The sequence below is a fragment of the Macaca mulatta genome, chromosome 7 (assembly GCF_049350105.2).
Source record: "Macaca mulatta isolate MMU2019108-1 chromosome 7, T2T-MMU8v2.0, whole genome shotgun sequence".
Lineage (NCBI taxonomy): Eukaryota > Metazoa > Chordata > Mammalia > Primates > Cercopithecidae > Macaca > Macaca mulatta.
Window position 1 is genome coordinate 110714366 of NC_133412.1, and position 24428 is coordinate 110738793.

At 45.1% G+C, this 24428-nt stretch overlaps 3 protein-coding genes across 7 annotated transcripts in view; 2 read left to right on the forward strand and 1 right to left on the reverse strand.

Moving 5' to 3' along the window:
* Positions 1-16299, forward strand: part of MIPOL1 (mirror-image polydactyly 1) — a 410565-nt gene extending 394266 nt beyond the window's left edge. For 4 of the 5 annotated variants that reach the window (XM_028851506.2, XM_077940917.1, XM_028851505.2 and 1 more), the window contains 2 exons: positions 6420-6460; positions 9069-16299. In XM_028851506.2, the coding sequence (XP_028707339.1) occupies positions 6420-6460; positions 9069-9217 (190 nt within the window). In that variant the 3' untranslated portion in view covers positions 9218-16299. Of the gene's footprint in view, positions 1-6419; positions 6461-8648 lie in introns of all 5 variants that reach the window. The other variant, XM_077940923.1, reaches the window with a different exon arrangement.
* A 289-nt stretch (positions 16300-16588) lies between these two features.
* Positions 16589-22211, reverse strand: FOXA1 (forkhead box A1). The gene is made up of 2 exons (XM_015143596.3): positions 21689-22211; positions 16589-19306 (listed from the first exon to the last, which is right to left on the reverse strand). Exons 1-2 carry the CDS (start codon positions 21758-21760, stop codon positions 17966-17968), a joined length of 1413 nt encoding a protein of 470 aa, XP_014999082.1. The 5' UTR covers positions 21761-22211; the 3' UTR covers positions 16589-17965.
* The window catches only part of TTC6 (tetratricopeptide repeat domain 6), a 218814-nt gene continuing 216316 nt past the window's right edge, over positions 21931-24428 (forward strand). Inside the window, exon 1 of the mRNA XM_028851513.2 lies at positions 21931-22795. The gene's annotated coding sequence lies outside the window, so the exon portion shown is untranslated. The remainder of the gene's footprint in view (positions 22796-24428) is intronic.

A 24428-nucleotide genomic window follows, 5' to 3' on the forward strand; every position in this document is an offset into this window, starting at 1 on the left:
TAATAAGGAAAGGTCTTCTGCTTCTGGCTATGACAGAGTTGCTAGAATCAGATGAATTCATACACTGAGAATAACTATAAAACTTGGACAAAATACAAAGCAAAACAAAACAAAATCTGAAAGCTCTGGAGAACAACCAGTGCAGCCAGGACCTCAGGGACCAAGATCCTGGAGAGAAGGAAAACATATTGAAGTGAGTACTGCTCTGAGAATAGCGATTTCGCCTTGGAATGTTTGCTGATTCAAGGCTTGGGGCATAGAGGCATAACAAATGGAGCATTCTTGAGCCTGTGGCAGTTGTACTGGGCTGAGGAAACAGAAAAAGTGGAGTTCAGAGTTAAATTAAGCAGTTATTACATGAGGGGCCAAGATCTAGAGAAAAGTGCTATGGACAGTTAAGACCAACATTCTATGTGCATTTTTCCTTCAAGGCATTTTCTGATATCCAACAGGCTAAACTCAAGACGAGACACAGAAAAAGCAAGTAAAAAAATACATATTAGGAAGATTAAATCTAGGGAGAGAATCTGTCAGTTCCATGATTCTGAGGAGACAAAAGTTGGAGTGCAGGTCTCACCAAAGAGGAGAAACTCAGCTTTTGATTCACACCTTGGAAAATCTACATCATGAGTAAGGACACATTTATAGCTAGATTACCCTCAACTATACCAAGGTGATATTCTCAAACTCTTAAAAAAATCTCCGTAGAAAGCAACAATATCATCTAGAACCCCCACTGTTTTCATACATAATATTTATCATTCAACTGAAAGTTATCCAGCATGGCAGACAATAAAACTAAATGACCAAAAACCAACACAAACAGAAAATAGAAACAAATCCACATGTGATTCAGATATTGCAGTTATCAGACACAGACTTTAAAATCATTATAATCATTATAATCAAATTTGCTCAAAGGTGGATTTTAAATGGAAATTTTTAAAAAATTAAATGGAAATCTTAGAACTGAAAAATATAAGAACTAAGTTAATAATTCAATAGATGGTTTTAGTGGATTAGACCTAGGAGAAAAGTGAATTCAGGAACTGAAAAGGAAATTCAGAAACTGAATTTCCTGAAAAGGAAATTTTCCAGAAAAGGAATTTAGGAACTGAAAGAGAGGCCAATGGAAAATGTCCAAATTGAAGAAGAGAAAGAAAAAAAAGAAAAATCTATAAAACATTGTAAAAGATATATGGAACATAGTAAAAGACTTAGTGTGTGTAATTGGGGTTCTAGGACAGAAGGAAAATGGGATAGAATCAGTATTTGAAGAGATATTGACCAAGAATCTTCTAAAACTGATGAACAGTATGCTATTGAAACATGAGATTCTAAAAACTTAAACACACACACACGCATGCACACACACACACCCCTAGGCACATCATAAACAGCTCAAAAAAATACAAATAGACAAATCTTCAAAACAACAAGAGAGACAGCTCTACTTCCACTTAGGATGTAGAAAACCATAAGAAAGTGTCACACCTGCCTAAGAATGAAAAAAATAAATTATTATGTATAAAATCATAACTTTTTAGCCTATCAGAGAGTTGAGATTACAAAGCAACTAGATGAATTAAATTCCAAAGAAGAACGAGTCCCTCTGAGGAGAAATGAAACACACGAATTGTCTCATTTTTTGGCAGAGCATGGGAGAAAGAGGTGGTAGTCATAAAGTGGGTAAGCAGGAAAGAAAATGTTAACAAAGCCTTAAATGTACCCATGGACTAGCATGACAGTTCAGAATCCCTGGGAATCCCAGAGCACAGAGGACATTTGCCCACACTCACCAACACTTTTTCATGGACCTCCACTGGGCGCTTATGAGAAAGACTGAGAGTAGAGCGGGGACCTGAGAGAGTCTTCTTTTCTATGGAAGATTTCTGCAGGGCCTGCCAAGGTTTGAGGCTAGAGCAGGAGTACCTGGAGAAGCACACCCAAGGTCCAGGCCCCTTTTGAATACAGGTTGATGAATGGCCACAGCTATGAGCAGGTATGTATCTAGGAACAGGTATAAAACCCACCTACACTCTGGGTCCTCCACTGATTCCAGGCAAAGGGCATCTACCAAGTGGAGAGAGGTAAGAAATCTGCCCATACATTGTATCCAAACCTGCTTTAACATGAGGCAAAAGCTGTCTTCGTGGGAAGAAGGGCAAGAACCATCCTATGCCTTAGGCCTAGGTAAAGATTGGTGATATTTAGAAAGGTTCAAGAAACTCATACACACTGAAGACACTCCAATACAAGGTAGAATTTGTAGGAAGGGGCAAGGAACCTGCCTGTGTGTTTTTAGGTTTTTAGAATCTCATGTTTGTTGTGGCATATTCATCAGTTTTAGAAAGCCTGCACTGAGTAGGAAGCAGAGATCATCTGCTGCTGGAGGATGCTCAGATGTACAGGGCTTGCCTAAAATCAAGAAGAGAGCAGGAGAACTGAGAAACTCCTCCCCTTCCCCCGCCAGAAGCCTTGTGTCTGGTAACAGGTAACAATAGCCATCTACTGTTGGAGAAAGAAGAAAAGCATGGAAAAGATGGAGCAGGGAAAGAGGAAAAAAGCAACAATCACTCTCCAGAACTTCAGGTCTTACATTAAGCACAAAATAGGAGCAGCCCAGCCCACCACCAGAGGGATTTCAAGTCTGTTGTACACTGAAAATAACCATAGCTACAACAAAACCCAATTTACCGCAAATGCTGACTAAATCAACTAATAGCTCCACATTAATAGCTTGATGGAAGGATAGATATTCCCTCTTTGAACATTTGCTTCAGTCTCTACTCTTCTTCTATAAAACATACCTGGCATTTAAAAAAAAAAAAAAAACACACATTTAAAAAGTTTAAAATACCTATGTGAAAAGATAAAATAGTCAGCAGAACCAGACCCAGAGGTGACTCAGAAGTTGAAACGACTAGAGACTACTAGAGACTCAAGAAAGAAACAACAAAAAGAATAAAACGACATATGGCTTTCAAAAGAGTAGGAGTAATTCTGTCTTCTCAGAGAAACAGAAGCCAGAAAAAATGAAATAGCATCTTTAAAGGGCTGAAAGTAAAACAACAGCAACAACCTGGAATTAAATTCCCAGCAAAAAGTGAGAGAGTATCACAAGCAGAACTCCACTAAAAGAAATCCTAAAGGAAGTCAAGTAGGCAAAAGGAAGGTGGTCACAGATGGATCATACTGACAGAGGAATGAATGAATATAGCAGGTAGGATAAATATGTGGGATAAAGCAAATGAACATTGACTGCGTTTTAGAAATAGAATACATGAAACAAAAAGTTTATTTTATTCAAAACAAATATATCTATTGTAATTGAAAGTTGAATGACTAGAGCTAAGTAAATAAAGCATAAGTTTGAGGAAAATGTATATCCAAGTGGTCATCTGATGTACACTTGAAGCTTCAATGTTGAGAAGCTCAGTATTTCCTGAGGTGACCTACTCAATCTAAAATCATGTTATGGATGTCTTCATATAAGCTGTAATCTGTAAGTCTCTAATTTCTACCCTTTGGCCCTAATTCTGCCCTCTATACTCACATACAATAAATGGTTCTAGTCTCCCTCACATATGCTTGAAACAACTGTAATATCCTTCAACTGTAACATAAATATTTTATTCTGTGGCAAAACATCCCCATTCTAAACCATCCTTCACAAGGCCTGATTTAGTTCTCATCTATATTTACAATCTCCTAAAGGTCTTGCTTTTTCTTTTTTTTAATTTTAATTTTAATTTTTTTTTTTTTTTTTTTTTTTTTTGAGACAGAGTCTCTCTTGTCACTGAGGCTGAAATGCAGTGGCATGACCATAGCTTACTGCAGCCTCCAACTCCTGGCTCAAGTGACCCTCCTGCCTCAACCTCTGAGTAGCTGGGACTAGGCACATGCCACCATGCCCAGCTAGTTGTATAAAAAATTGTATAGAGACAGGGTCTCACTTTGTTTTCCAGGCTGGTCTTGAACTCTTGGCCTCCAGCAATCCTTCCACTTCAGCCTCCCAAAGTGCTGGGATTAAGGGTGTGAGCAACCATGTCTGACCTATAGTTCTCAGAGAATAAATCCTAACATAGGAAACATGACCCTGTGTTGACCAGTGTGTTCTTGCCTTCCCCATTTCATGTATGCAGCCTAAGATGACATTATCTTTTCTAAGGGAGGAAAAGCATGCTAGTTATCTCTATATAATTTCTAATTTTACTCTGTGAAAACTCTGGCCTCAAGAGGTTAGAACTTAACTGCACTCACTGGAAGCTTGTTGCAGGAACATTAGGCTAGAAATGATGTACAGACAAGAATTGGCCAAAGAGCATCTGGAGGCTATTTTAATGGATAATGGACAGTATTATAGACTAAAATTGTGACCTCTGTAATGTCCAGAAAATAGATATTGGGAACAGGAATTATTGACAGGGCATATTAATCAATTAGAGATATATGGGCAAGAAGAGAGACAAGTCAATGATGACTATGACTTTTCGAGCCTGAGTGACTAAGAGTTTGAGAAAAATGTAAAAGTCAGGAGGGATGCCCTGTTACTGAAAGAAATGTGTTGTTTTAATTTAAATATATTAAATAATCATGGAAATGCCTTGTAGACCAGTATAGAAATAAGAAGGAAGTTTTGTTCAAAGGGTAGCGGTTAACTTTTAGTTTGCTGCGTGATAATTCAAGCCATGAAACAAAGGAACGAAAGGTCTGTCAATATTCTCACACCAGATCATTAGAGGCATATCTATAGTTGAATAAGTTGGGTTTGTAGCTTGTTGCAAATAAGGAGACTATGCATCATGGGGAATTGTGTGGCATTTCAGTAAGAGGGTGTTAGAAAGGACATTATATGATTGGGGCTTGTGTTAGGTTATTCAGGGGAGAGTTCAAGATAGTGGGACTTTGGCTACAGCTGTAATTTGTAAATAAGCAACAGTTACTCTTATTAGCTGGGATGAAGGGATGCTTGCTATAATTGTAGTTTACATAGGGATCTTGTTTTCATCTGTGCTTAGACAAAATTACAAAGTGGTCTTGGTTTTGCCTCACTTCACTCTGGTTATAGAGTGGCCTTGACTAATGTTAGTGTTCAGTAAAATCGTTTGGTGGGCATGTTTATTTCAGAGAGGAGGCAGGACTCCTTCTCATCCATGACCTCATGGAGGATGCACTGGTATAGGAGTAGAAATGTTCAGTTGGGATAAGGGTAGATGAAGAAATGGATGACAGGTAAAATCATCTGTCTCTTTACTTTTCTTTTCTTTTTTTTTTTTTTTTCTTTTTCAGTGAAGTTAGAAATAAGGCCATCAATCAAGATTGGGGAGAAAGGGAGATGAAAAAGCCTAGAGAAAGTTTAACTCATCTAAGAGGTTATTCAGTGAATCAACAAAAGATGCCATTTTCTATTAAATCATCTATTTTATTAAAGAGATAAATGCAGCTGTTGCTGTATATCATGAATTTATGAAAGATTTAGGAGTGGGAGTTCTTTTTTTCCAAAAAAACAAATGAGACAGGTTACTATCTTTTTATATGGGAGTGGTACAAACCTTTTATTTGAAATACCCATGCTAGGGTAAATATTCACTGATACAAATAATTTGTAACCTTTATTTTGGCTTTTGGACTGTGTCTCTCAAAGGAAAAAAAAAATCTTGCTATTTTCAAAAGTTAAATAGAACATCAACCAGGGACCATGGCCATCCAGAAGACTGAGTTCCATAAAAATGGACTCCCCACTCCCACTTGAATCCTCTGTTTTTGTGTATCTAAATAAATAGACGCCTTGCTCATTTCTGGTATTAGGTGTGATTGAGAGATATAACTCACTTAGCAGCAGCAGCAGCAGTTTCTGTGCATGCTATAGCCCATGCTCTTGTGAGCATCAAAAGGAGATGAAGCCTGATTAACCATTTTGAAATCTATCGGATGAGAAGTCCTTACAAAACAACTTTTATACGCTTTAATTAAAAACGTGTTCCGGCAGCTCAGAGATGAATGGGCTTCAGGGGGAGCAGGGCTGAGCCCGTTGCTATGACGACACCAAATCTTTTCACGCCTGGCCCTTCCTCAGCACACTCTGTCTAGCTCTCTCCAGCTATTAATTTGCCTCTGTCCCAGCTCTCACTCCCTCAGTCCCCTGGACTGTGAGTCTATACATGACCTAATACCTTTTGCTGCTTCTCCTATGGTACTTCTGTTTCTATCATCTTTTCATCACTTATATTTCCTTGGGAATCTCTGCTTTCTGTTCCTCTTGAAAACAAGTTACTCGCCTGAGTTGAAAACACTTAAAAATGTTATTTCAAAGCATGGTAATCATTGTTTATTACCCCAATGATAAATTTAATTGTAAGGGTCTTGTATATAGTTGAGAAGAATCTTACTATGTTCTACATTTTTTTGTATTTCAGGTTGAACACTGGCTACTACACTACTCTTTCTGTTGCTGAGGGTAAGATGAAAATAGGACTCTGTTATACTCTGGGAAAGTTAATTTGTGCTTAGTGTTAAAATCTCAGGTTATTCCACAAACAACATCACCTGGTAACAACTGTAAGTGAACATAAGACTTTAAAATATGTGTTTACTACAAATCCTGGAGAAAAAAATAGCAGATCTTACTTTATTTAAGAAGGCTCTTTGGATATTTTAAGGTAGTAGTCATTGTACAGGGAATTAAATAAAACACAACACTGTCACTTGCTATATCATATGAATCATCAAGAATTGGATAGAATTTTCCCCTCTCAAGACCCAGTAGCAAATTGGGAGGAAGCTGATATCTGTGCAATCTTGTATTCAATGTGAGTATATAAATTATAGTATTATTACACAACTTCTCAATGTCACTCTTTGACTCATCAGAGACCTTACAATCTTTCATTTTGCTTACAATTCCCATTCTCCCTTTTCACCTATTCTATTTTGTAAGATGAGATAGGTGAATGGAATGCAGTGGAGATCATTTCTCAATATTTCTCATTTCTCTCTCTGCTTACCTCACAATCTGTTCTTGCTATGGTTATACTTCTAACGTGAATTATCTGTCAGACTAAAGGAGCATTTCCTTCCTAATTGCCTGACTCAGTAGAAATGCTGAAGTGTAAAAGACAGGTGCAGACTCAAGGGTTAAGCCTGGGCATGGCATTTCACTGTCCAGAGGGCAGGCTACTACTTTGGCACATTGGAAGCCCAGAGTCTGGATTTGAGTCTGGGAGGCCAAATCATTATGCAGTGCTCCAGCTCCAGCTTTTGAATCTCTGCAATTGAAATATAAAGGTTTTACTTCTCTTTGGAAGTTTTATAATGAACTGCCTTGACCTATTTGCTATTGAAAACTCTGATAAAATATATTCCTGATAGGACACATGTAAATCTCTGGGTCACAAGGAACAAACACTCTGAAAATTCTCCAGTAAGAGGAACAGTATTCTCAATGAACCAACTCCCAATTGGTTTCTAGTTTTTCTTTCTTTTAATTTAAGAATTTAGCATATTTTAAGAAGTTGAGGTCCTGTGATGTATTATCATAAATTATACTTAAAAGGCAAAGAGACTTCATGACTTAGCATTTGGGTGACATCTCACAAATGGATCAAGTCTCAGGTTTATAATGCTGGTATCATTCAAAGGAATTTGGAGATTTAAATTTATTATTTTCCTCTCAGTATTAAGGATAGAAAATCAAATGCTTAATACATATTAAAGGAAGTTTCCCACCTGGGCATTTTATTTGGATCAGGATCAATCTTATGTAGGAACTAAATAAAGTAAGTGTGTATAGACTGGCTGAATAAATAGAGAGACAAGCATGTGGGTATCTGAAACAGGTTTGAGAACTAATAAAAATGGATCCTCGAAGAGGCATATTTAAAATGCAAGACAATTTTACCTTAATAAATAACCAAGAAAATACTGTTGGCAAAATGTTTTGCACCATGAATATAATTTCTCCAAGAAACTCAAGAAGTGGAAGGGAGTCCTTCAGTTCTTGACATTTAAATCTATTCAAACCATGGCTTGGGAATACTCTGAGGAGAGTAATCTTTAAGGTGAGTGAGCTAGAAGACATAAAGAGTCTTTTCCATCACTATTTTCCATGGCTTCATGATTCATGATTCAAGGCTGAAATGGGCATTGGGGTTGCACTTTAGATAACATTGGATTTTCATTTCTGTTGAAATGCTTCACATCTTCTTCCTTCCTAATTCTGTTCCATGGCCAAAGACATCTACATGAAAATCATAGTATCTTTTGTTTAGTAATTCATCCATCCTATGGGGCCCTGCTCACCTGAAGCCACATAATCCTTTATGTGTACTCAGACACTAGATAAATTGTTTATGTGATAAACCACGGGCCTGTCCTGTAGTTTCTGAGGTTGGGTAGACTATATGTCAGAATTAAAGCTTTTTTGGTGGTTGTTTTAAACATATAGTTATGCAGGGAATTGTTCTTACGCTGGGTCCCGAGTCCTCTGAAGCCCTCAAAATATCATAAAAATTAATTATTAAATAGCTATACCTACATATAACTTATTCTTATTATACATATTATGTTAAACTCTTATTCAAATTGTTAATATGTAAAATCTAATTCACTGCCATCTTTACCCTGTATAAACATCTTTCTCTTCCCAGTATTTCTAAGCATGTGACAATGAATATGCAAAGGAAGCGCAGCGGTCCACCAGGTGTGGGATGTGTGTGGCAAAATTCAAGACAAAGATTAAACCTCCACTTGATGTTGCAAAAGAGATTTTATAAAAGGTGACTGAAGTAAGTCACCACAGTGTAAATGAGCCCGTCACCAAGATTCAAACCTATTTTTAATAAGTTAATAAAAATGGGCTAGGGGTCCAAAAGAGAATTCATTCAATTTTTGACAACCTGTAGCATTCAGAGTTTAAAACTCACCTAAAGAATAGAATTTCCCATACACTTCTTTATTAGACACTCAGAATATCTGCAGGGTAAATGTTTTACATCCTTTCTGAGGTAAATGAAAACTATAAAGACTTCACAAAAGTGAATCTATATTTTAATGTAAATTACATTCAGGATGCTGCTGTATAAGACAAAGGGGAAGAAAGAAAGCCTGGAACGAAGAACTGAAGTCTTTTAATCTTACATACTTGAGAGGAACCCCCGTCTCGCCACCCCCAGTGCCATTGAAGGTTGTTGTCAGAGTCAATGGGTTAAATTTGTAAAGGTTACTCTATGCTGAAGAGAATTAAATAACTAATCCCTGTATCTCCTGATGAAAATAATGCCTCGCTGGAAGTCAAATCTGAAACACTTCTCTTGGTTGACCTGAAAGCAGCATATTACTCAGTTTCTTGCTTCCTTGCTTTCAGGACAGTTGTATAGATAGGAAGTTCTTGTGGATGCTCCTCTAAGTCCATGTATATATTTGTGTGAGTATATATAGCTATCTACCTGTCTATATACCTCCTACAGCATGTGTGTACTGGCTCTAATTCTCTGAAGAGAAAGGTGAAGAGTCCATTGCTTGGAGGCTGGGATAGTCATGACTCATTGGTGAGGAACGACCAATTCAGTTACTACTGCAGAGTATTTCAATAAGTCTTCTGTTTGTTTAAAGTACTTTAAATTGTTGTTATTATTATTGTTTATCTGACTGAAATAAAACTTTAATCTGAACTTTCCCCAGTAATGGGGGTAAAGAGCGGGGAGTAAGGTTGTATAGGAAGCATCTCAGTAATACCTTGAACTGCAATTTAAGACACGGGGCTATGAAGTCTTCTTTGATCACGATTCTGAGAGATTCAAAATATAATCTCTCTCTTTCCCTCTTCCTCTCTCTCTCTCCCTCTCCCCGCTCTCCTCTCTCTCTCTCTCTCTCTCTCTCTCTCTCTCTCTCTCTCTCTCTCACACACACACACACACACACACACACACACACACACACACACAGTCAAGACCCACAGTGTCTGTTTTAGTCGGTTGTCACCTCCACCTCCCTACAATCAAGAGGGCAGAGAAGGCGGGGGCTGGAGGTGGCTGAAAGGGAAGGAATGGCGGTGGAACCCGGGAGGAGGCGACATTCGTGTCAGGTGGCGGTCCCAGGCAGTGTCCATGGGCCCAGAAGCGGAGGGGACGAGGCATCACGCCCGGCGCCCAGACCCCTACACCCGGGGGCGAGACCTGGTATTCCGCGGTCCCCGCCCAGGCTCCTGGGGCGCTTTTCCGCAATGGCTGGCGTGGAAGCGAGAGGGGGCCCAGTTTTTCGGTGCCAGGTTGCGGGTACAGCCGGCTCCGCGCCAGGGTTGGGCGGCGCGGCCGGGATGCTGAGAGCCATGCGTGGTCAGCCAGGGGCGCAGGGCGGCCCTTCTGCCCAGCGCTCCCAGGGCACCAGGGATGGCTTCCCAGCTGGAGGACGGGAGGGAGGAGAGTTAATATCCATTCTGCGGGGGCCGCCCTCGGGGGATGGTTACGAAGGGAGAAATGAAAAATAAATCAAACGAGAGAGCCATCCCGCCCCTCCCCGCGCGGTCGCGGCGAGCGGCGCCACTGGTCCTGCAACCTCGGGCATGCCCGCGCCCCGGAGCCCAGGGGGCGCCTCAGTGGGCCGGGCGGGCTAGGACTGCGCCTCTGTGCGGGTCCCCAGGAGCGCTGCTAGCCGGCCAGCCCCGCCCGGCCGGGCCCCTCGGGCAGGATAGAGCTCTGCTTTGCTCTTTTCGTTGGCCAAGCACAATTGTGTTATTGGAGATAATGAATTCAATCCCCATCAAAGGGCATTAGGCTCGCCCGGGCCCTGGCGTTGCTGATGCCTTTTTTTTTTTTTTTTTCAAACCAGGAATGAAAGGCTGAGGGAAAAAAAAAAAAAAAAATTCTCTGGGGGAGCCTTTCCCCTGATCGCTGCTTTGAAGTGAAGGGGCCCGGGCATTGTTGTTCACCTCGCGGCCCATACGGCTGAAGAAAGCCCTGGCTTTTGATGGGCTGAGAACCGCCTCGGCAATGAGCACTACGTCGGGCCGCGCGGCCTGCGGGCAGCATATGTCTCAGGGCACCCGGGCACCGTCTGGCGGGCGGGGCCTGGGGCCCGGTGGGGAGGGGGCTTGGCCCGGGAGGCCGGGACTGGAATGAGGCCAGTACCCAGCGGCGGGGATCCTTGGGCTTCAGGCCTCGGGCCAGGGGTCTGCCGTTCCTCCTGCTCACCTGGCGTAGCGCAGGAGATCCACCTGTGTGGCTGATGAGTCCGACTGGGAGGCCGCACAACCCTTTGGGGTGAGGGTGGGAAAAGTTGGCTTCTCCTTGAGGGCAGGGAGCGGGTTGGTCTTTATTTTTAAGCACTGGGACCCAGCATCTAAGGTAGCTGGCTCAACTAGAGCTTAATGAGTCTGAGTCCGCGAAGGTGTGCACTCGGCAAGGGGCCTTCGTGCGACACGTAGTTAGGACTTTTCACCCGTGACTCTGCACATCGCGCAGCGCGGCGGAGCTCCCGGCCCGGAGTTGGGTAGGGGAAGCGGACACTTCGCTGCAGGCGCGCGGCCCGCTCCGCCGGAGGGACAGTTTCTCTGGCGTCCGCCGCGTCTGGCTGCGCAGTTTGTGCCCAGGACCGAGCATTAGCATCAGATCACCTTTTCTAAAACTTGTTTCAGGCAGTGAAGTTTACTTTCAGTGCCCCCAATGTGAACTTTTCCCACCTCGATTCGCTCCTCCACTCCCGGTCGGCCCCAGGGCTCTCTGGCCCAAGGGTCAGCAACCAGAGCTGTTCGGTTCCCTTCCCTGCCCTCCCCATCTCCAGCCCCCTCCTCCCCTCCGCTAAGGATCCGGGTTATCCGCCCCATTAATATATTAGCCAAGCATGACACAAAGGAAGCGCGTGTCAGCAGAAGGCGGTGTGACTCCAGGGAGAGGCGAGGAAACCTGGACGAGGCCCTGCGCTACAACACGGCTCATTGCCGCTTGAGCTCCTGAATCGGCCTCCACCTACTAAAAGCGGTGGAGGACACAGCGGGAGTTGGCGCCCAGGGTTGAGCCGCTGTTGAGCCGCAGTGTATAGCTGGACTGTGGCAGTGAAGCACAAAGCCCCCAGGTGGGACCCAGAGCTAGGGGAACGTTCCAGTAATATCCCAGTCACCTGAACCATGCAAAGAAATTCCGCTCTCCAGGAGCACGGGACTAGGCGGGCGCCTACTTCCTCCCTCGTGCATAATAGGCCCTTAAAATTAAATATACAAAGGATACAAACCTCCGCAGAGCTCCTTACAGTCTTTTCATTAAACTGTTTGTGTTTTAAAACAATTATTTGGCGTAAGAGAGAGAAACCAAAAAACTGACCTGGGATATGAGCAGGCAAGCAAAAGAGTAACAGATGTACTCCTTTATAAAGGTGTGTGTGTGTGGGGGGGGGGGTTGACTAAGGAGGTTTCCAATTTAATTTATTGTTCTCTATTTCCAGGCAATGCTTTGGGGGGAATTTCCAGGTTGTTTTTTTCTTGGTTTCAGAAATTGAAAGAAGAGAAAAGAAAAAGCCCCTGACGTGTAATCTTGAAGGGGAGTTGAGAGACGTAAAAAGTTAAACCAAGGCAACCTCACACTTAAATTCTGGGTAAGGCCTGCCATTGGTGTCACTGGCCTGGTTCTTAACCTGACTTCGCCAGTGACTTGACCCGCATTCCACCTGGATTCTGATGTGTTCGAGCACGATTCTACTTAAGCCCTTTCTTTCCTGGATTTTGAGGGAGAATATCTTGCCTCTGTCCTGTAGGTTGACTGGAACATAGAGAACCCCAAAAGATCACGGAGTGGCACCTAGAAAAAGGAGGGCTCCTTATTTCCCGGGGCTACAAGGAGGAGGGGCGCTCACTCTCACCATGCGCTTTGCTCTTACTCTGTAGTCACAGCTAACATAATCGGAGAAATAAGGAAGTTAAATAGAAAAAGAAAGGTGGCAAGTGAGGATTTCCCCCTTGTCAGGTGTTTTAAAATGTTTATAATAGGAAAATGCATGCATTTTACAAGTTAAAATTGAATGGCATGGGTATTTTCCAGCCCCAGATTGCTTGGTAAAACGATGGTGGAGAACAAAAAGGTGAGGGCTGCAGTCCTAACTGGCCAAAGTTCAAAGAACCATGCTGGGCGGGGGCTAAAAAGAGAAAAAACAATGGAACTATTATGCCCCCAAACTTAACTATTTGGAAGAAAAAACGTAAGATTTAAGGTAATCTGTTGTTAAATGTTATTTGGATACACTAGCATCGTGGATGAAAATAAAACTTGCAAAATAAAACTTGCTACTTTAAGAAACGCTTTACCTTCCAAATAGATTCTATTTATAAACAGGAAGATTGTGAAATATTCACGTTTTTTCATTTCATTTTCTTACATTCTGACTCTCATGAGAATCTATTGATTCTAATGATTCTTTTAGTTTGAGAAAATTTTGTTTTTATATTTCAGTGTAATTTGATTACCTATGTAGTTCTAGGTATCTTTAAAACAATCACCTTTTTGCATATAACTATCTTGGAGTAATTAGGCATGCTCTTAACTCCATTTAGTTGCAAAACACACTTTATTACAATTCAGAAAAACAATTGGTATTTAATTTTTGAAGGCAAAATATTTTTTACACATGTATAAAATGTCTATTAACTTACTTAAGCTATTTTGTTTTTCAACGAATTTTTTCCTGTTGACATTGAAGGATCACATTAAAATACATTATAGCTAAATGTTCTACAATATTACTGCTAAATCAACAGAAAACCAATTGATCTTTAGGAAAGGTTAATTAATTTGGGCGACAGGTCTTCTACTTTGGCCCGCATTGAAAGGAATTTGTATTGATCTCAGCAGTTTTTTGCAAAGAAACTTAAGCATGTTTGTGGAATTGAGACCAATTTTTTAAAACGCCAAAACAAGGGCTTACATTTTTATCACTTCAGGACTTCTTTTCTGTTATGGCTCATTCAAATCGGTTAGACTTCTGGGAAATAGAATGTTTTTTATACTTTCAGTGAAATCAATTAGGTATCTATCCTTCAGAAAATGAAAACAGAGGTTAGGAGCTTTACTAGGATCTTGTTTGTTTTAATCCTTCCTTTCCTAATAATTCTAATCAGTTTATCCTTTATGAGGGGGATCACAAAGGAACAATGGAAATTAAATTGTGCCTTTGATTTAAACACTGTATTAGCCATCATGTAGAAAATGGACGGAGCTGCCTTCTACTTGCGAACACTTGTGAGTTGTTTAGTTTTTGCTGAATAGAACTGGTGAGCTTTTCTTCTTCCCTATCTTTGGTTCTCTTTTTATCACCTGAAAAATGTTTCACACCTGCCCTTCCTAAACGCAAGGTGAGAGTAACAATTGCAGCTTCCCTACCCTGTCCTATGCTCACCCCCAAAACATTTGTTTTTTTTCTTTTTTGTAAAAGTGTTTGCTTGGTGGCCTTGGTGGGTCCGAGCACCTCCGGAGCTGTACACTTGGGTCTGGAGGAAGGCTTTCCCTCCTCGCCCCTCCTCGCCCCCTCCCTCCCCTCCCTGGGGACCCCTCCCCCATCTCGGGCGAAATTCCTAAGTCCAGCGAGCGGGAGCACCGCGGCGGGACGGTCAACAACCCCTTTCAGGCCCTGGTCTTCGGGAGCTGGCGAGGTGAAGAAATGTGGAAACACCGAGACGAAAAGCGGATGGGGTGGGGGTCGCAGGAAGGCGGCGCCCTCGGGGAGGGTCTCCGCACTCCCTGGGAACCACAGATGGTTTCCTCTGGCCCAGGGGCGCGGCGCCCCAGCCCGGGCGCCCGGGCGTTTGTGTGTCCGGGTTTCCGAGGAAGGGATTACGCAGCGGGAGCAGCCGCGGCAACGCGGGCAGCCGGGGCCGCAGGAGCCGTAACGAGGCGGCTGGCCTTCTTTGTTGACTTTTAGGTCCCAGGCTCAACAGGAGATTTATTCGCTAGGAGGGGAAAATGCTCAAACAATGAAGAACTAACTGCACTTGTCACCTCGAGACGTTTGCTGTCCTCCTCTGTCCGCCTTCCCTGGTAACCAGCTGTCCTGGCCGCCAACCCGCGCGCGTCCTAACGCCCGGGTGGCAGGTCGCATCGCTCAGAGGTGGCGGAGTATGCGGTCTGAGAACTGCGAGAAGCCCACGAGGCAGGGACTGGGCCTGCAGGCTCCTCGCGGCCCAGCTCCCGAGGCAGGTCTCCAAAGTGCCCCGTCCCCCGCATAATTAGACAACGTCTCCGGCAAGTAAGAGAGCAAGAGCTAAGGCCAACTTAATGGTGGGGTGAAGGCAAGGCGCTGATGTTTCTAATACGTTGAAAACAAGAAAGGGAACAGCGCAGAGAGGACAGCACAGAAGTTAAACATCTTAGATTCAGTGGGGGCGGGATTCCGAGGCCCAAGCCCATGCCTTTGTCTTACGTTTGGAAGCTGAATTTGCCCACATTTGTTTACCTTATGTAAATATGAGTAACTGTTGGGGTTGGAAGCTTTTTCCTCTCTTTGGGACTTTGATGTCCTTACGAGGTCTCCAAATTAGGGTTTGAAATTATTCAAACCAGTAATTTCCCTCCCCTCCTCCTTTCATTAACTAAAGTGAGTGGGGGTTTGGGATTTCTGGATTTTTCTCAAGTGCTACATGGCACCCTTTCTCTCATCTGGGGAGGCAATTACGCGATAATTAAGCGACTCACACAGCTCTTTTTATCTTGTCCGCGGTGTGGAGTGGCGCGATCAAAGTAAAGGCTGTCCAAGTTCAAGCCCTGGTGAGGATGGAGTTCATACACAAGAGCTCAGGCAGGCCGGCCTCTGCTTGAGCTGGTGTTGTTATTGTTGATGTCAATCCGAACAAGACTTACAAAGAAATAGGTGGACTGGAAAGTGAGCCTGCTATCAAAGGAGATTAATGATTTTGTGATCCCAAGCAACTATGGGGTGTGAAGTTGCATTTAAAAGCTCCTTAGAAGTCAGACAAATTATCAACTTTAAGTTCTTAGGAACGACATTTTTGAATCAAAATTTAAAAAATAACTTCACAAAATGCAAAACAGCGGCTGCCCTAAAATGTCCTGTAGGCACAACGCTTCCCCTGCCAGAGTGAATTAACTCCCCTCCCCAACCTCCTCCCGAGCTACCCTGATGGCTAAGTTTTGTTTCTCTTTTAATGAGAAGAGGGTTCAGGAGTCTCCGTTGGAGACAACTTAATTCTATCAGCCACAGCTGATATTTTATTTTCATTGGAAGAATTCTCAGATAAAGGAAAGTGATACATTGGGGAAGGAGGAAAGGTAGTTAAATTAATATTTGATTTTGTAGTGAAAAGGCTCAAAGGAAACACAGAAGGCTTAAGCCGGTGTGGAAAAAAAAATGAAGTAAACATCACTGGGAATAAAGAATCTTAAAAATCTCAATTCTTGGAATATTAAATCAATTTATACACTTGAATTTCTTTCACTCCCTTTTACTAGCTAATAAATTCATTATAATAATAGACAAAACAATTTTATTTTCATTTTTGTCATTTATATTCAGTTCTAGAATTTGAAAAATATCATATTTAGAAATATCCACTTCGGATTTAGTTAAGTGAAGAAAAATAACAGAAATCCTCTTTTGTTAACATTTGATTTATTTAAAGTCCTTAATTGCAAATGATCAAGAACATTTTCCACGGCTTAAAATCTGGTATTATTTTTGTTATTTAAATCAAAATATTTTTAATTACAATCACATTGATAAAAATTAACAATTTAAGTTGTAATTTTCACCATCATTTAAAGCAATTTCAGCTGTAAAGAAAAAGAATAAACCATGCAATAAATTAACATTGAGAAAGCAAAGAGAAATAATAATGAAACCCGTCTGGCTATACTAACACCATGTCCAACTGTGGAAAGTGCATAACACTGGATGAAACAAGCACACGATGGCAATGATTAAAATGGCCACAATCAATAGGATTTTTTAATCTTGGACCACATTTTCAAATCCAGCTCCCTATAACTTATCTCTCCTCCAACATTGTAATATTCCCTTTTTCTGGAAAAAATATTCTTTAAATGGTATACACTCATAGAAACTAATTTTATGTTATGTGACCTCAGAATGACATGACCATGGCACTCTGCAAAGCAAGAAGCAGAGTTCTTGAGGGCAATTCCTGAGGAATTGATTCCCAGGGCCGTCTGTGGGTAGAGAAGACAAAGGGGTTGGGGTCCTTGTAACTTTCGGTCAAGCAGCTCTTGAGAATGTATCATGTATATCACCTATCTATTACCTCTATATGTTATGTAAATATACGGAGGATGTCTACACATCTGAGCATGTGCATAATTAAGTCCATACACAATATACATGTGTTTCATTTAAAGACATCTGCTATCTGCATGTATCAGAAATGTAAACTGAAAAGCAAATGGCTCTGATGTTTATAATCTGTTTATGTCTTGCTATCTAACAGCAGTATTGTCTTTCAATACTTTAAGAACCTCTAGTGTATACTTGTTTCTTCACCATTTCAATTCTTATGGTTAAGAGTATTGCCACAGACCTGTAAACTCGTAGGGGGTCAGGTAAGGAGGGGGGAAAAGCACAAACAAATATTTTACAAACTTGAGCATCTTCCTTTTTTGTTTTTTTTTAAATAACCCTCCACAAACTAGAATGTCTGGAGGGGAAAGAGGGAAGAAAGAGAGGGGGGCAAAGGAGGAGGAGAATTTCATATATACACTTGTGGATCATTGAACTTCGCACGAAAAAAATTGGTTTGGGGTTGTCTTTGTAGTAATATACACAATGAATTTTGAATACAATAATAAAGTAACAGTCTTTTGCACTGGGGGAAAGGTTGTGTATGAAAAGGAAATAAAAATAGTTGTTGGGATTTTATTATGCTGTTGTCGGTTTGGTTTGTGTGGTTTTGTTTGCTGTTGATTTTCTCTCTTGCTACCAGCATGGCTGTGCCTGACAAACCCCCCAGTCCCGGAAGCTAGGAAGTGTTTAGGACGGGTCTGGAATACACACCTTGGTAGTACGCCGGCTCCAGGGCTGAGGGCTCGATGGGGCTCCTGGTGGTCACCGAGGCGCTACCTAGAGGCAGGCTGGTGGGCAACGTAGAGCCGTAAGGCGAGTACTGCAGTGCCTGCTCGTATGCCTTGAAGTCCAGCTTATGCTGCTGCTCCGAGGAGGACATGAGGTTGTTGATGGAGAACGGGTGGTTGAAGGAGTAGTGGGGGTCCCCTTTCAGATGCAGCTGGGACTCGTGGGGTGCCAGGCCGTGTGCCGGGTGAGAGGGGGGCACAGAGGCCAGCGCCCCGGGCCCGGAGCTTATGGGGGGCGCAGATGAGGAGGCTGGTGTCTTCAACTCCGAGGCGCCCCCTGTCGCCGTCGCCCCACTGTGGTCCAGAGTCTGGGGGCTGGCGGCGGGCCCGGGGGCCGGCGCGCCCTCTAGCTGGCCGGCCTTCCCATGCACGCCCCGATGGAGGGGCGAGTCGGCGCTGGGGTTAGAGGCGCCAGAGGGGTCCTTGCGGCTCTCAGGACCGCCCTTGGCGCCGCCGCCCCCGCTCCCGCCCCCGCCGCCGGCCCCCGGCTGCTTCTCGCACTTGAAACGCTTCTGGCGGCGCAAGTAGCAGCCGTTCTCGAACATGTTGCCGGAGTCCGGGTGCAGCGTCCAGTAGGAGCCCTTGCCCGGCTTGTCCGGGGAGCGCGCCACCTTGACGAAGCAGTCATTGAAGGACAGCGAGTGGCGGATGGAGTTCTGCCAACGCTGCTGGTTCTGCCGGTAATAGGGGAAGAGGTCCATGATCCACTGGTAAATCTCGCTCAGCGTGAGCATCTTGCTGGGCGCCTGCTGGATGGCCATGGTGATGAGCGAGATGTACGAGTAGGGCGGCTTGGCGTGCGGGTAACTGCGCTTGAACGTCTTGGCGTCGCCGCCACCGCCCGCGCGGCTGCGGCCCAGGTTGGACGGCGCGTACGCCATGGGGCTCATGCACTGGTTCATGGCGGCCGCGTAGGGGCCCAGGCCATTCATGGAGGCCGCCTGCTGCGCGCCCATGGCGCCCATACCGCCCGGGCTCAGCGCCGTACCCATGGCCGTCACGCCGGCCGCAGTCATGCTGTTCATGGCGCCCGCCGAGCCCCCGGGCATGCCGGCTACGGCGCCGGGACTCAGGCCGGCCCCTAGGCCCGGGTTGGCATAGGACATGTTGAAGGACGCCGGGGTCATGTTGCCGCTCGTGGTCATGGTGTTCATGGTCATGTAGGTGTTCATGGAGTTCATGGAGCCCAGGCCTGAGTTCATGTTGCTGACCGGGACGGAGGAATAGGCCTGGAGCAGAGACAGCGAAGAAGCCCCGGAGGGCGGGGTTAGTGGTGGGCACCGGAGGGCGGCCGGCCGGGAGTTAATCCGGGGGCAAGTGCAGAGCACTTCTGCAGAACACGGGACACCCCCACCCAGGGCAAACGGCTAAGCGCCCTCCCCAGACCGAGCAAAGATGTCTTGCACGGTCGGGGGAAAATCCTAGCGCGACAGGCATGAAAGATAAGCGCTCACAGAAAATATGTCCCCAGGAAGATGTGTAATCGCCTTACACGCCAGGCTCAGGGGCTGGCTTCCAGGGCCCCCTCATCGCCTCCTCCATCCACGCTAGGCGGTCTCCAAGTCTCCACCCCAGCCAGCCTCGGCAAAGCGCTCTTTGGGGGGAAATGTCTTTAAAACTCCGAAAATAGAATTAATCTCTGACCCTCTGCTTATTCACTTCACCCTAAGGGTGCAATGGGTTCCGCGTCACAGGCCCACGGAGCGGGCCACAGGGCACCAGCTCTGTGCCCTCCTCGCCTGAGTCTGCAGGCCTGGCTGACCGCACAGCGGTTTCGGTTGTTATAGCTGACTGTTAATGAAACTCCCTGATAGAGCAAATCACCTATGGACATGGGACCCCCTGAATCATTTATTTCCCAACAAGTGGCTTTATTGTCCTAGGAGTTTTTGCTTATGGTGACTTTTTGTTTTTTATTGTATTTAGAAGTACTGTTTTCTACCTGCTTGTAGCAACTGTAATGTTAAAAAGGGAAGCAAACTCAGAAGTTAAATAAGTTTTGGAAAAATCAAACTAAAAGTACATCCATAACAGAACGGGCTGGGAGGGGGTGCCATAATAATCTCAATGTGCTATATGCATTTTATTTTAACGTGACTTTGCATGTACACCTCTGCAAGCTATTTAGAAACTCGCATTAATTTTGTCACCACTTCACCGTCCCCTATTTAAAAATACTGGTGACACAGTTTGTCAAAATAAATCTTTTTTTTCCCACATACTGATGTTGCTGCTGATGATTTCAATGCCCGGCTTTGAAATTCCGTGAGTAGTCTTGAATAATTTAAAATTCAAAAATAAAATTCTACCTATTTTCTCTTATGCTATTGTATTTCCTAATTCTCAGCTTTAATATGTTAGAAAGTACTTTCGCTAGGGGTCTCAGTTGAATGGTAGGGTCGAGATGACTGCGTCAGAATTAAATCTCTGGAAGACCTCTGAGCTGCTTTAAAAATCATCAGCAAGCGAAAATCCTTATCAATAGCAATGTGGGAATGCATTCGGTACAGTATTTTAAACATACAGAACCTAGGCATATTAAAAAGCACTCCACTGATAATTTAATAAGGAATAATGATGTCCTTAAGTTTATTTTCATCAGCAAGTATGACTCAGTTTGAAAACATGAGAACAAATAGATTTAAATAGGAACACCCAGTAAACTATGGTATGCAAATAAACTCAGAGGTAAACTTGTGAATATACAAATCTAAATAAGTTAGTTACCATCAAAATATTACGTGATTCTATATTTTTCTGTCCACGTCTTAAAATTCTTTTTTTACTTTGGGGCTTTATTTTCTTTCCCTCTTCCCAAGATTATCCAAGGCAGTTCCAATACGCGTTTTCAATAATGGTAATTAAACTTTTGGGGGGTAATAGCCAGCTGTTTCCAGAAAAATACTTTTAATAGGTGCTAGTCCTCCCTGTACCTGGTTTTCCCTGTAATCCTTTTGTGCACATTGTAAAAATAACCCCCATGAACGTGCCACCAAGGGGACAATGAAGAGAAACAGGTTCTCGGCCCGGAGTTCTGAAGAAGATTCTGGTCGCACTAGCGCCACCCAGCGGTTTTAGAGAAGGCGCACACTTCTCCCCACATAGGGCTTTTGAAGAACAAGTTTTACAAAATTTAGAAATCGTTTCATTATTGAGACACCCAACTTGGCGGCAGAGCGCTTTAATCAGAAGACGTCTGCGGATTAAACGGCGGGACGAAGAGGTCGCCTTGCGGGTATGCTCCGGCTTTCTCAGAGTTGCTTCCAACTCGCGCCAGCGTTCGCCCGCCCGCGGCACCCCGGGCCCGGCTCCTGCTCCCGCTCGCTGCTGGGAAGAGGCAAGTGCTTCCCAGGGCCGCTGTTTTCAAAGCCCGGAGTTTCCTAAAACTCCCTCTCCGGCTGCTAGAGTCGGGACAGAGCAGGGCAGCAGGTCCCGCTTCCAGGCCCGGCCAAGGCCCGGCCGGGACCACACCGGCGGGCGGGCAGCGGTGGCACCGAGGAGGCGCCCCCGGCCCGACTGTCCGCCCTGCCCGGCGCCCACCGTTCCCCGGCCTCCCCCGGCACGGGCTCCAGCGACGCCCCGCCGGCCGCCCGCCTCGTCTCGCCTCTCACCTCCTGCGTGTCCGCGTAGTAGCTGTTCCAGTCGCTGGTCTCATGCCCTTCCATCTTCACAGTCCCTAACATCCTGGAGCCACCCTGCCCAATACAACCATCCAGCCCTGTGCGAAGCGACGGGCGGCCGCGCGGCGCGGGGCGGGGGAGGGGAACCGAGTAGCTGCAGTCACCCGAGCGCCCGCGCGGGCCCAACGCCACCCCGGCGAAGAGGAAGCCCAGAGCTGCGGGGCGCGGCTTGCGAGGCGGCGGCGGCGCTGCAGGCGGGGGCAGCGCCGGGGGCAGGCGGCTGCCGCGGAGCGCGGCGCCGGGGAGCGCCTCCGCGGGAAGTGAGCGGGCGGCCTCTGCGAGGCGAGTGCAGTTGAGCTGATGTGGATCTTACGTCGCTCGAGTGCCCACCTCCTCGTCCTCTCCCCATTTGTCCGCCGCACAAAGACGCTCGCACCTACAAAGCCCGAGGTGCACCTGCAAGGCGGCCGCCCGCCAGTCCGGCCGCCGCGCCTCCCGCCCCGCCGCGCCACCGCTGCGCGCCCCCCCTCCCCCGCAACCCCTCCCCCAAGCGCGGCCCTCACTTTGTTTGCAAAGCAGTGTAATTGGTTTAGGCCCGGAGGCTAGGGAAAGAGGGAAGTGGGGTGGGAGGGGGTGTAACACCCTTTGGAAAAAGAAAAAATAGGCGGGGCCAGGCGGGCGGGCTAGGGGTCTAGATGGGAACCTCATAGCCAGAGAAGGCTGGGGGCGGTGGCGTCGGAGACTGGGCTTAGAGACTTTGTGGGCTAAGTGACCCCGGGGTCCCTCCCCAGAGGTACTTGCCACCTTCTGAGCGCGGGCTGCGGCCCAGTCTCGCGCCCCTCCTGCTCTCCTTGCCCCCTCCCTCCTGATTCCTGACCCAAAGTTCAACCCCAGGAGACTGGAGAATACAGACTTTTTTTTCTTTCTTTCTTTCCTCCTGAGCTTACGACTAGAAAAGGGAAAAAGCCCCACTTTTGCTTCGTCACTAGAAACCGGGTCATCTGAGTCAGCCGAGCCAAGTGACGTTAGGCCGACCCGGGCTCCCGGCTAGCAGAGCGGAGGCGCTGCCACGAAACTCGTACCTGCGGCTAAGAGCAGGTGAGTCACAGCACCGGTTTATATCTTTATGACATAACTTTTTTTTTTCCGCCTCGTTCCGCTCCTCTCTCCTGTCATCTGTAGCGACCATAAAGAGGAAGCAACTGAGAGCAGATGTCTGTGTGATAGGGCAGGCAGACCCAAGTCGGGCCGTCCTCCCTCTGCCGGGCTCCTCCTCCCGCCCCCCTTCAGCAGCTTCAGGGACTGAGCTGGAGACGACCGTCTGGTTTCTGATAGGAAAAGGTCAGGGGGAGGGGACATCTCCCATAACACGCGCGTTAGCTGGGAGAGCAAGGGCCTGGGCGCGGGAACGCGTGTGCACTGCGAAAGAGGTGCCAGGCAGAAGCCCGAGACTGCCCGCAGCGGCGCTTGGTCCTGTGACCCGGAGGGTCCGGGCTGAGATCTCAGGGGCTCACTTGGTTCCTAATCGGTCCTGGACGTCGGTGGGAGAGTCTCCCCAACGCAAAGTCTCTTTACTCTCCTGAGGCCCTGGGTGGTGGATTGCCCACTTGTCCTAGGAGAGAGAATACTGAAGTGACTGGGTGATAGGCAATGAGTTGGTGATAGATTGGGAGATGGTGAGTGTGTTTCTGACTGTGTGACCGTTTGTGTATTTCTGAGCACGTGTGACTGAGTGTGTTTGTTTCTGAGTGTCCTGTGACCATGGGTTTGTTGTACTGCCTGTAGAACCACTAGGTTTCCTTAAGTAACAATAAAATAAAATCTAAAGTAATTAAGAATCCGCAAAATCTTCTTGTTTTGCAAAGTTTTTAAAATGTTATTAATCTCATTTTAAGAAATATGTTTTAACTTGTTTTCCAAACAGATACCTTTTTCCCTGTGCTTTGTTCTTTTCAATCTCTTCTACTTGAAATCTGGCAAGCGAATCACTTTAAATCCCTGAACCAAACAAATCTCTTAAGTCAGCAGGGGAGCAGAGAGGGTGAAGATGTGCAGTTAAGGAAATAAAAAAGATAAAAGCATTGGATTACTTTTTTTTTTTTTTTTTTACAAAAAGGGTGGGGGATAGAAACGTCACATAAGGAAAGGAATGAATGAAATTAAATCCACCTGGACCTCAGGAGGGCAGGAACCCTCCCTAATGCAGCCTTCTCCTGTGACTGCAAGTTGTCCCATCAGTTTGTGTAAATGTATCTGCGAATTGTGTGTCAGAAACTAATTCTTTTTTGCAAAGTTCCCATCAGTAGCTGACTTTAGTTCCATTTGTAAAGTACACGGATGCTCAGCTTCCTCGGCCTGATCCGGGGGACTTTCAGTGCTAATGAGCTTCCTTGTTCCTTCTGGAGGTGATTCTCCAATACCCTCTCGGCTCTCCAATAACACGGAGCAAGACTAGGGTATTTTCTACCGAGAGTAACAATTTATAGATAGTAATAGCTTTTATAGTGCACAAAAAAGCTGGTGCTTTAAGCAGGGGGAAAACACTGTCACCTTAAATGGGGGATCAATTACAATATTAAATATTCTTTTAGCCCACTTCCCAAACCTGCTAAGTCTCATATTTTCAAAAACAAAACAAAACAAAACAAAAAGTTGTCTTAGGAAAAAAAAATCCACTTTTCATAGCATGATGGCCAAAGCGGAATGTCTTCTAGGCTTCTTCAAAGCCCAA

What these genes read in the sequence shown, in the direction of transcription:
- FOXA1 (XM_015143596.3), bottom strand. Translation starts at nt 21,760, where the DNA reads ATGTTAGGGACTGTGAAGATGGAAGGGCATGAGACCAGCGACTGGAAC. An exon ending in ACTACGCGGACACGCAGGAG is followed by an intron (nt 19,307 to 21,688) that starts GTGAGAGGCGAG and finishes TCTCTGCTCCAG; the next exon opens with GCCTATTCCTCCGTCCCGGT.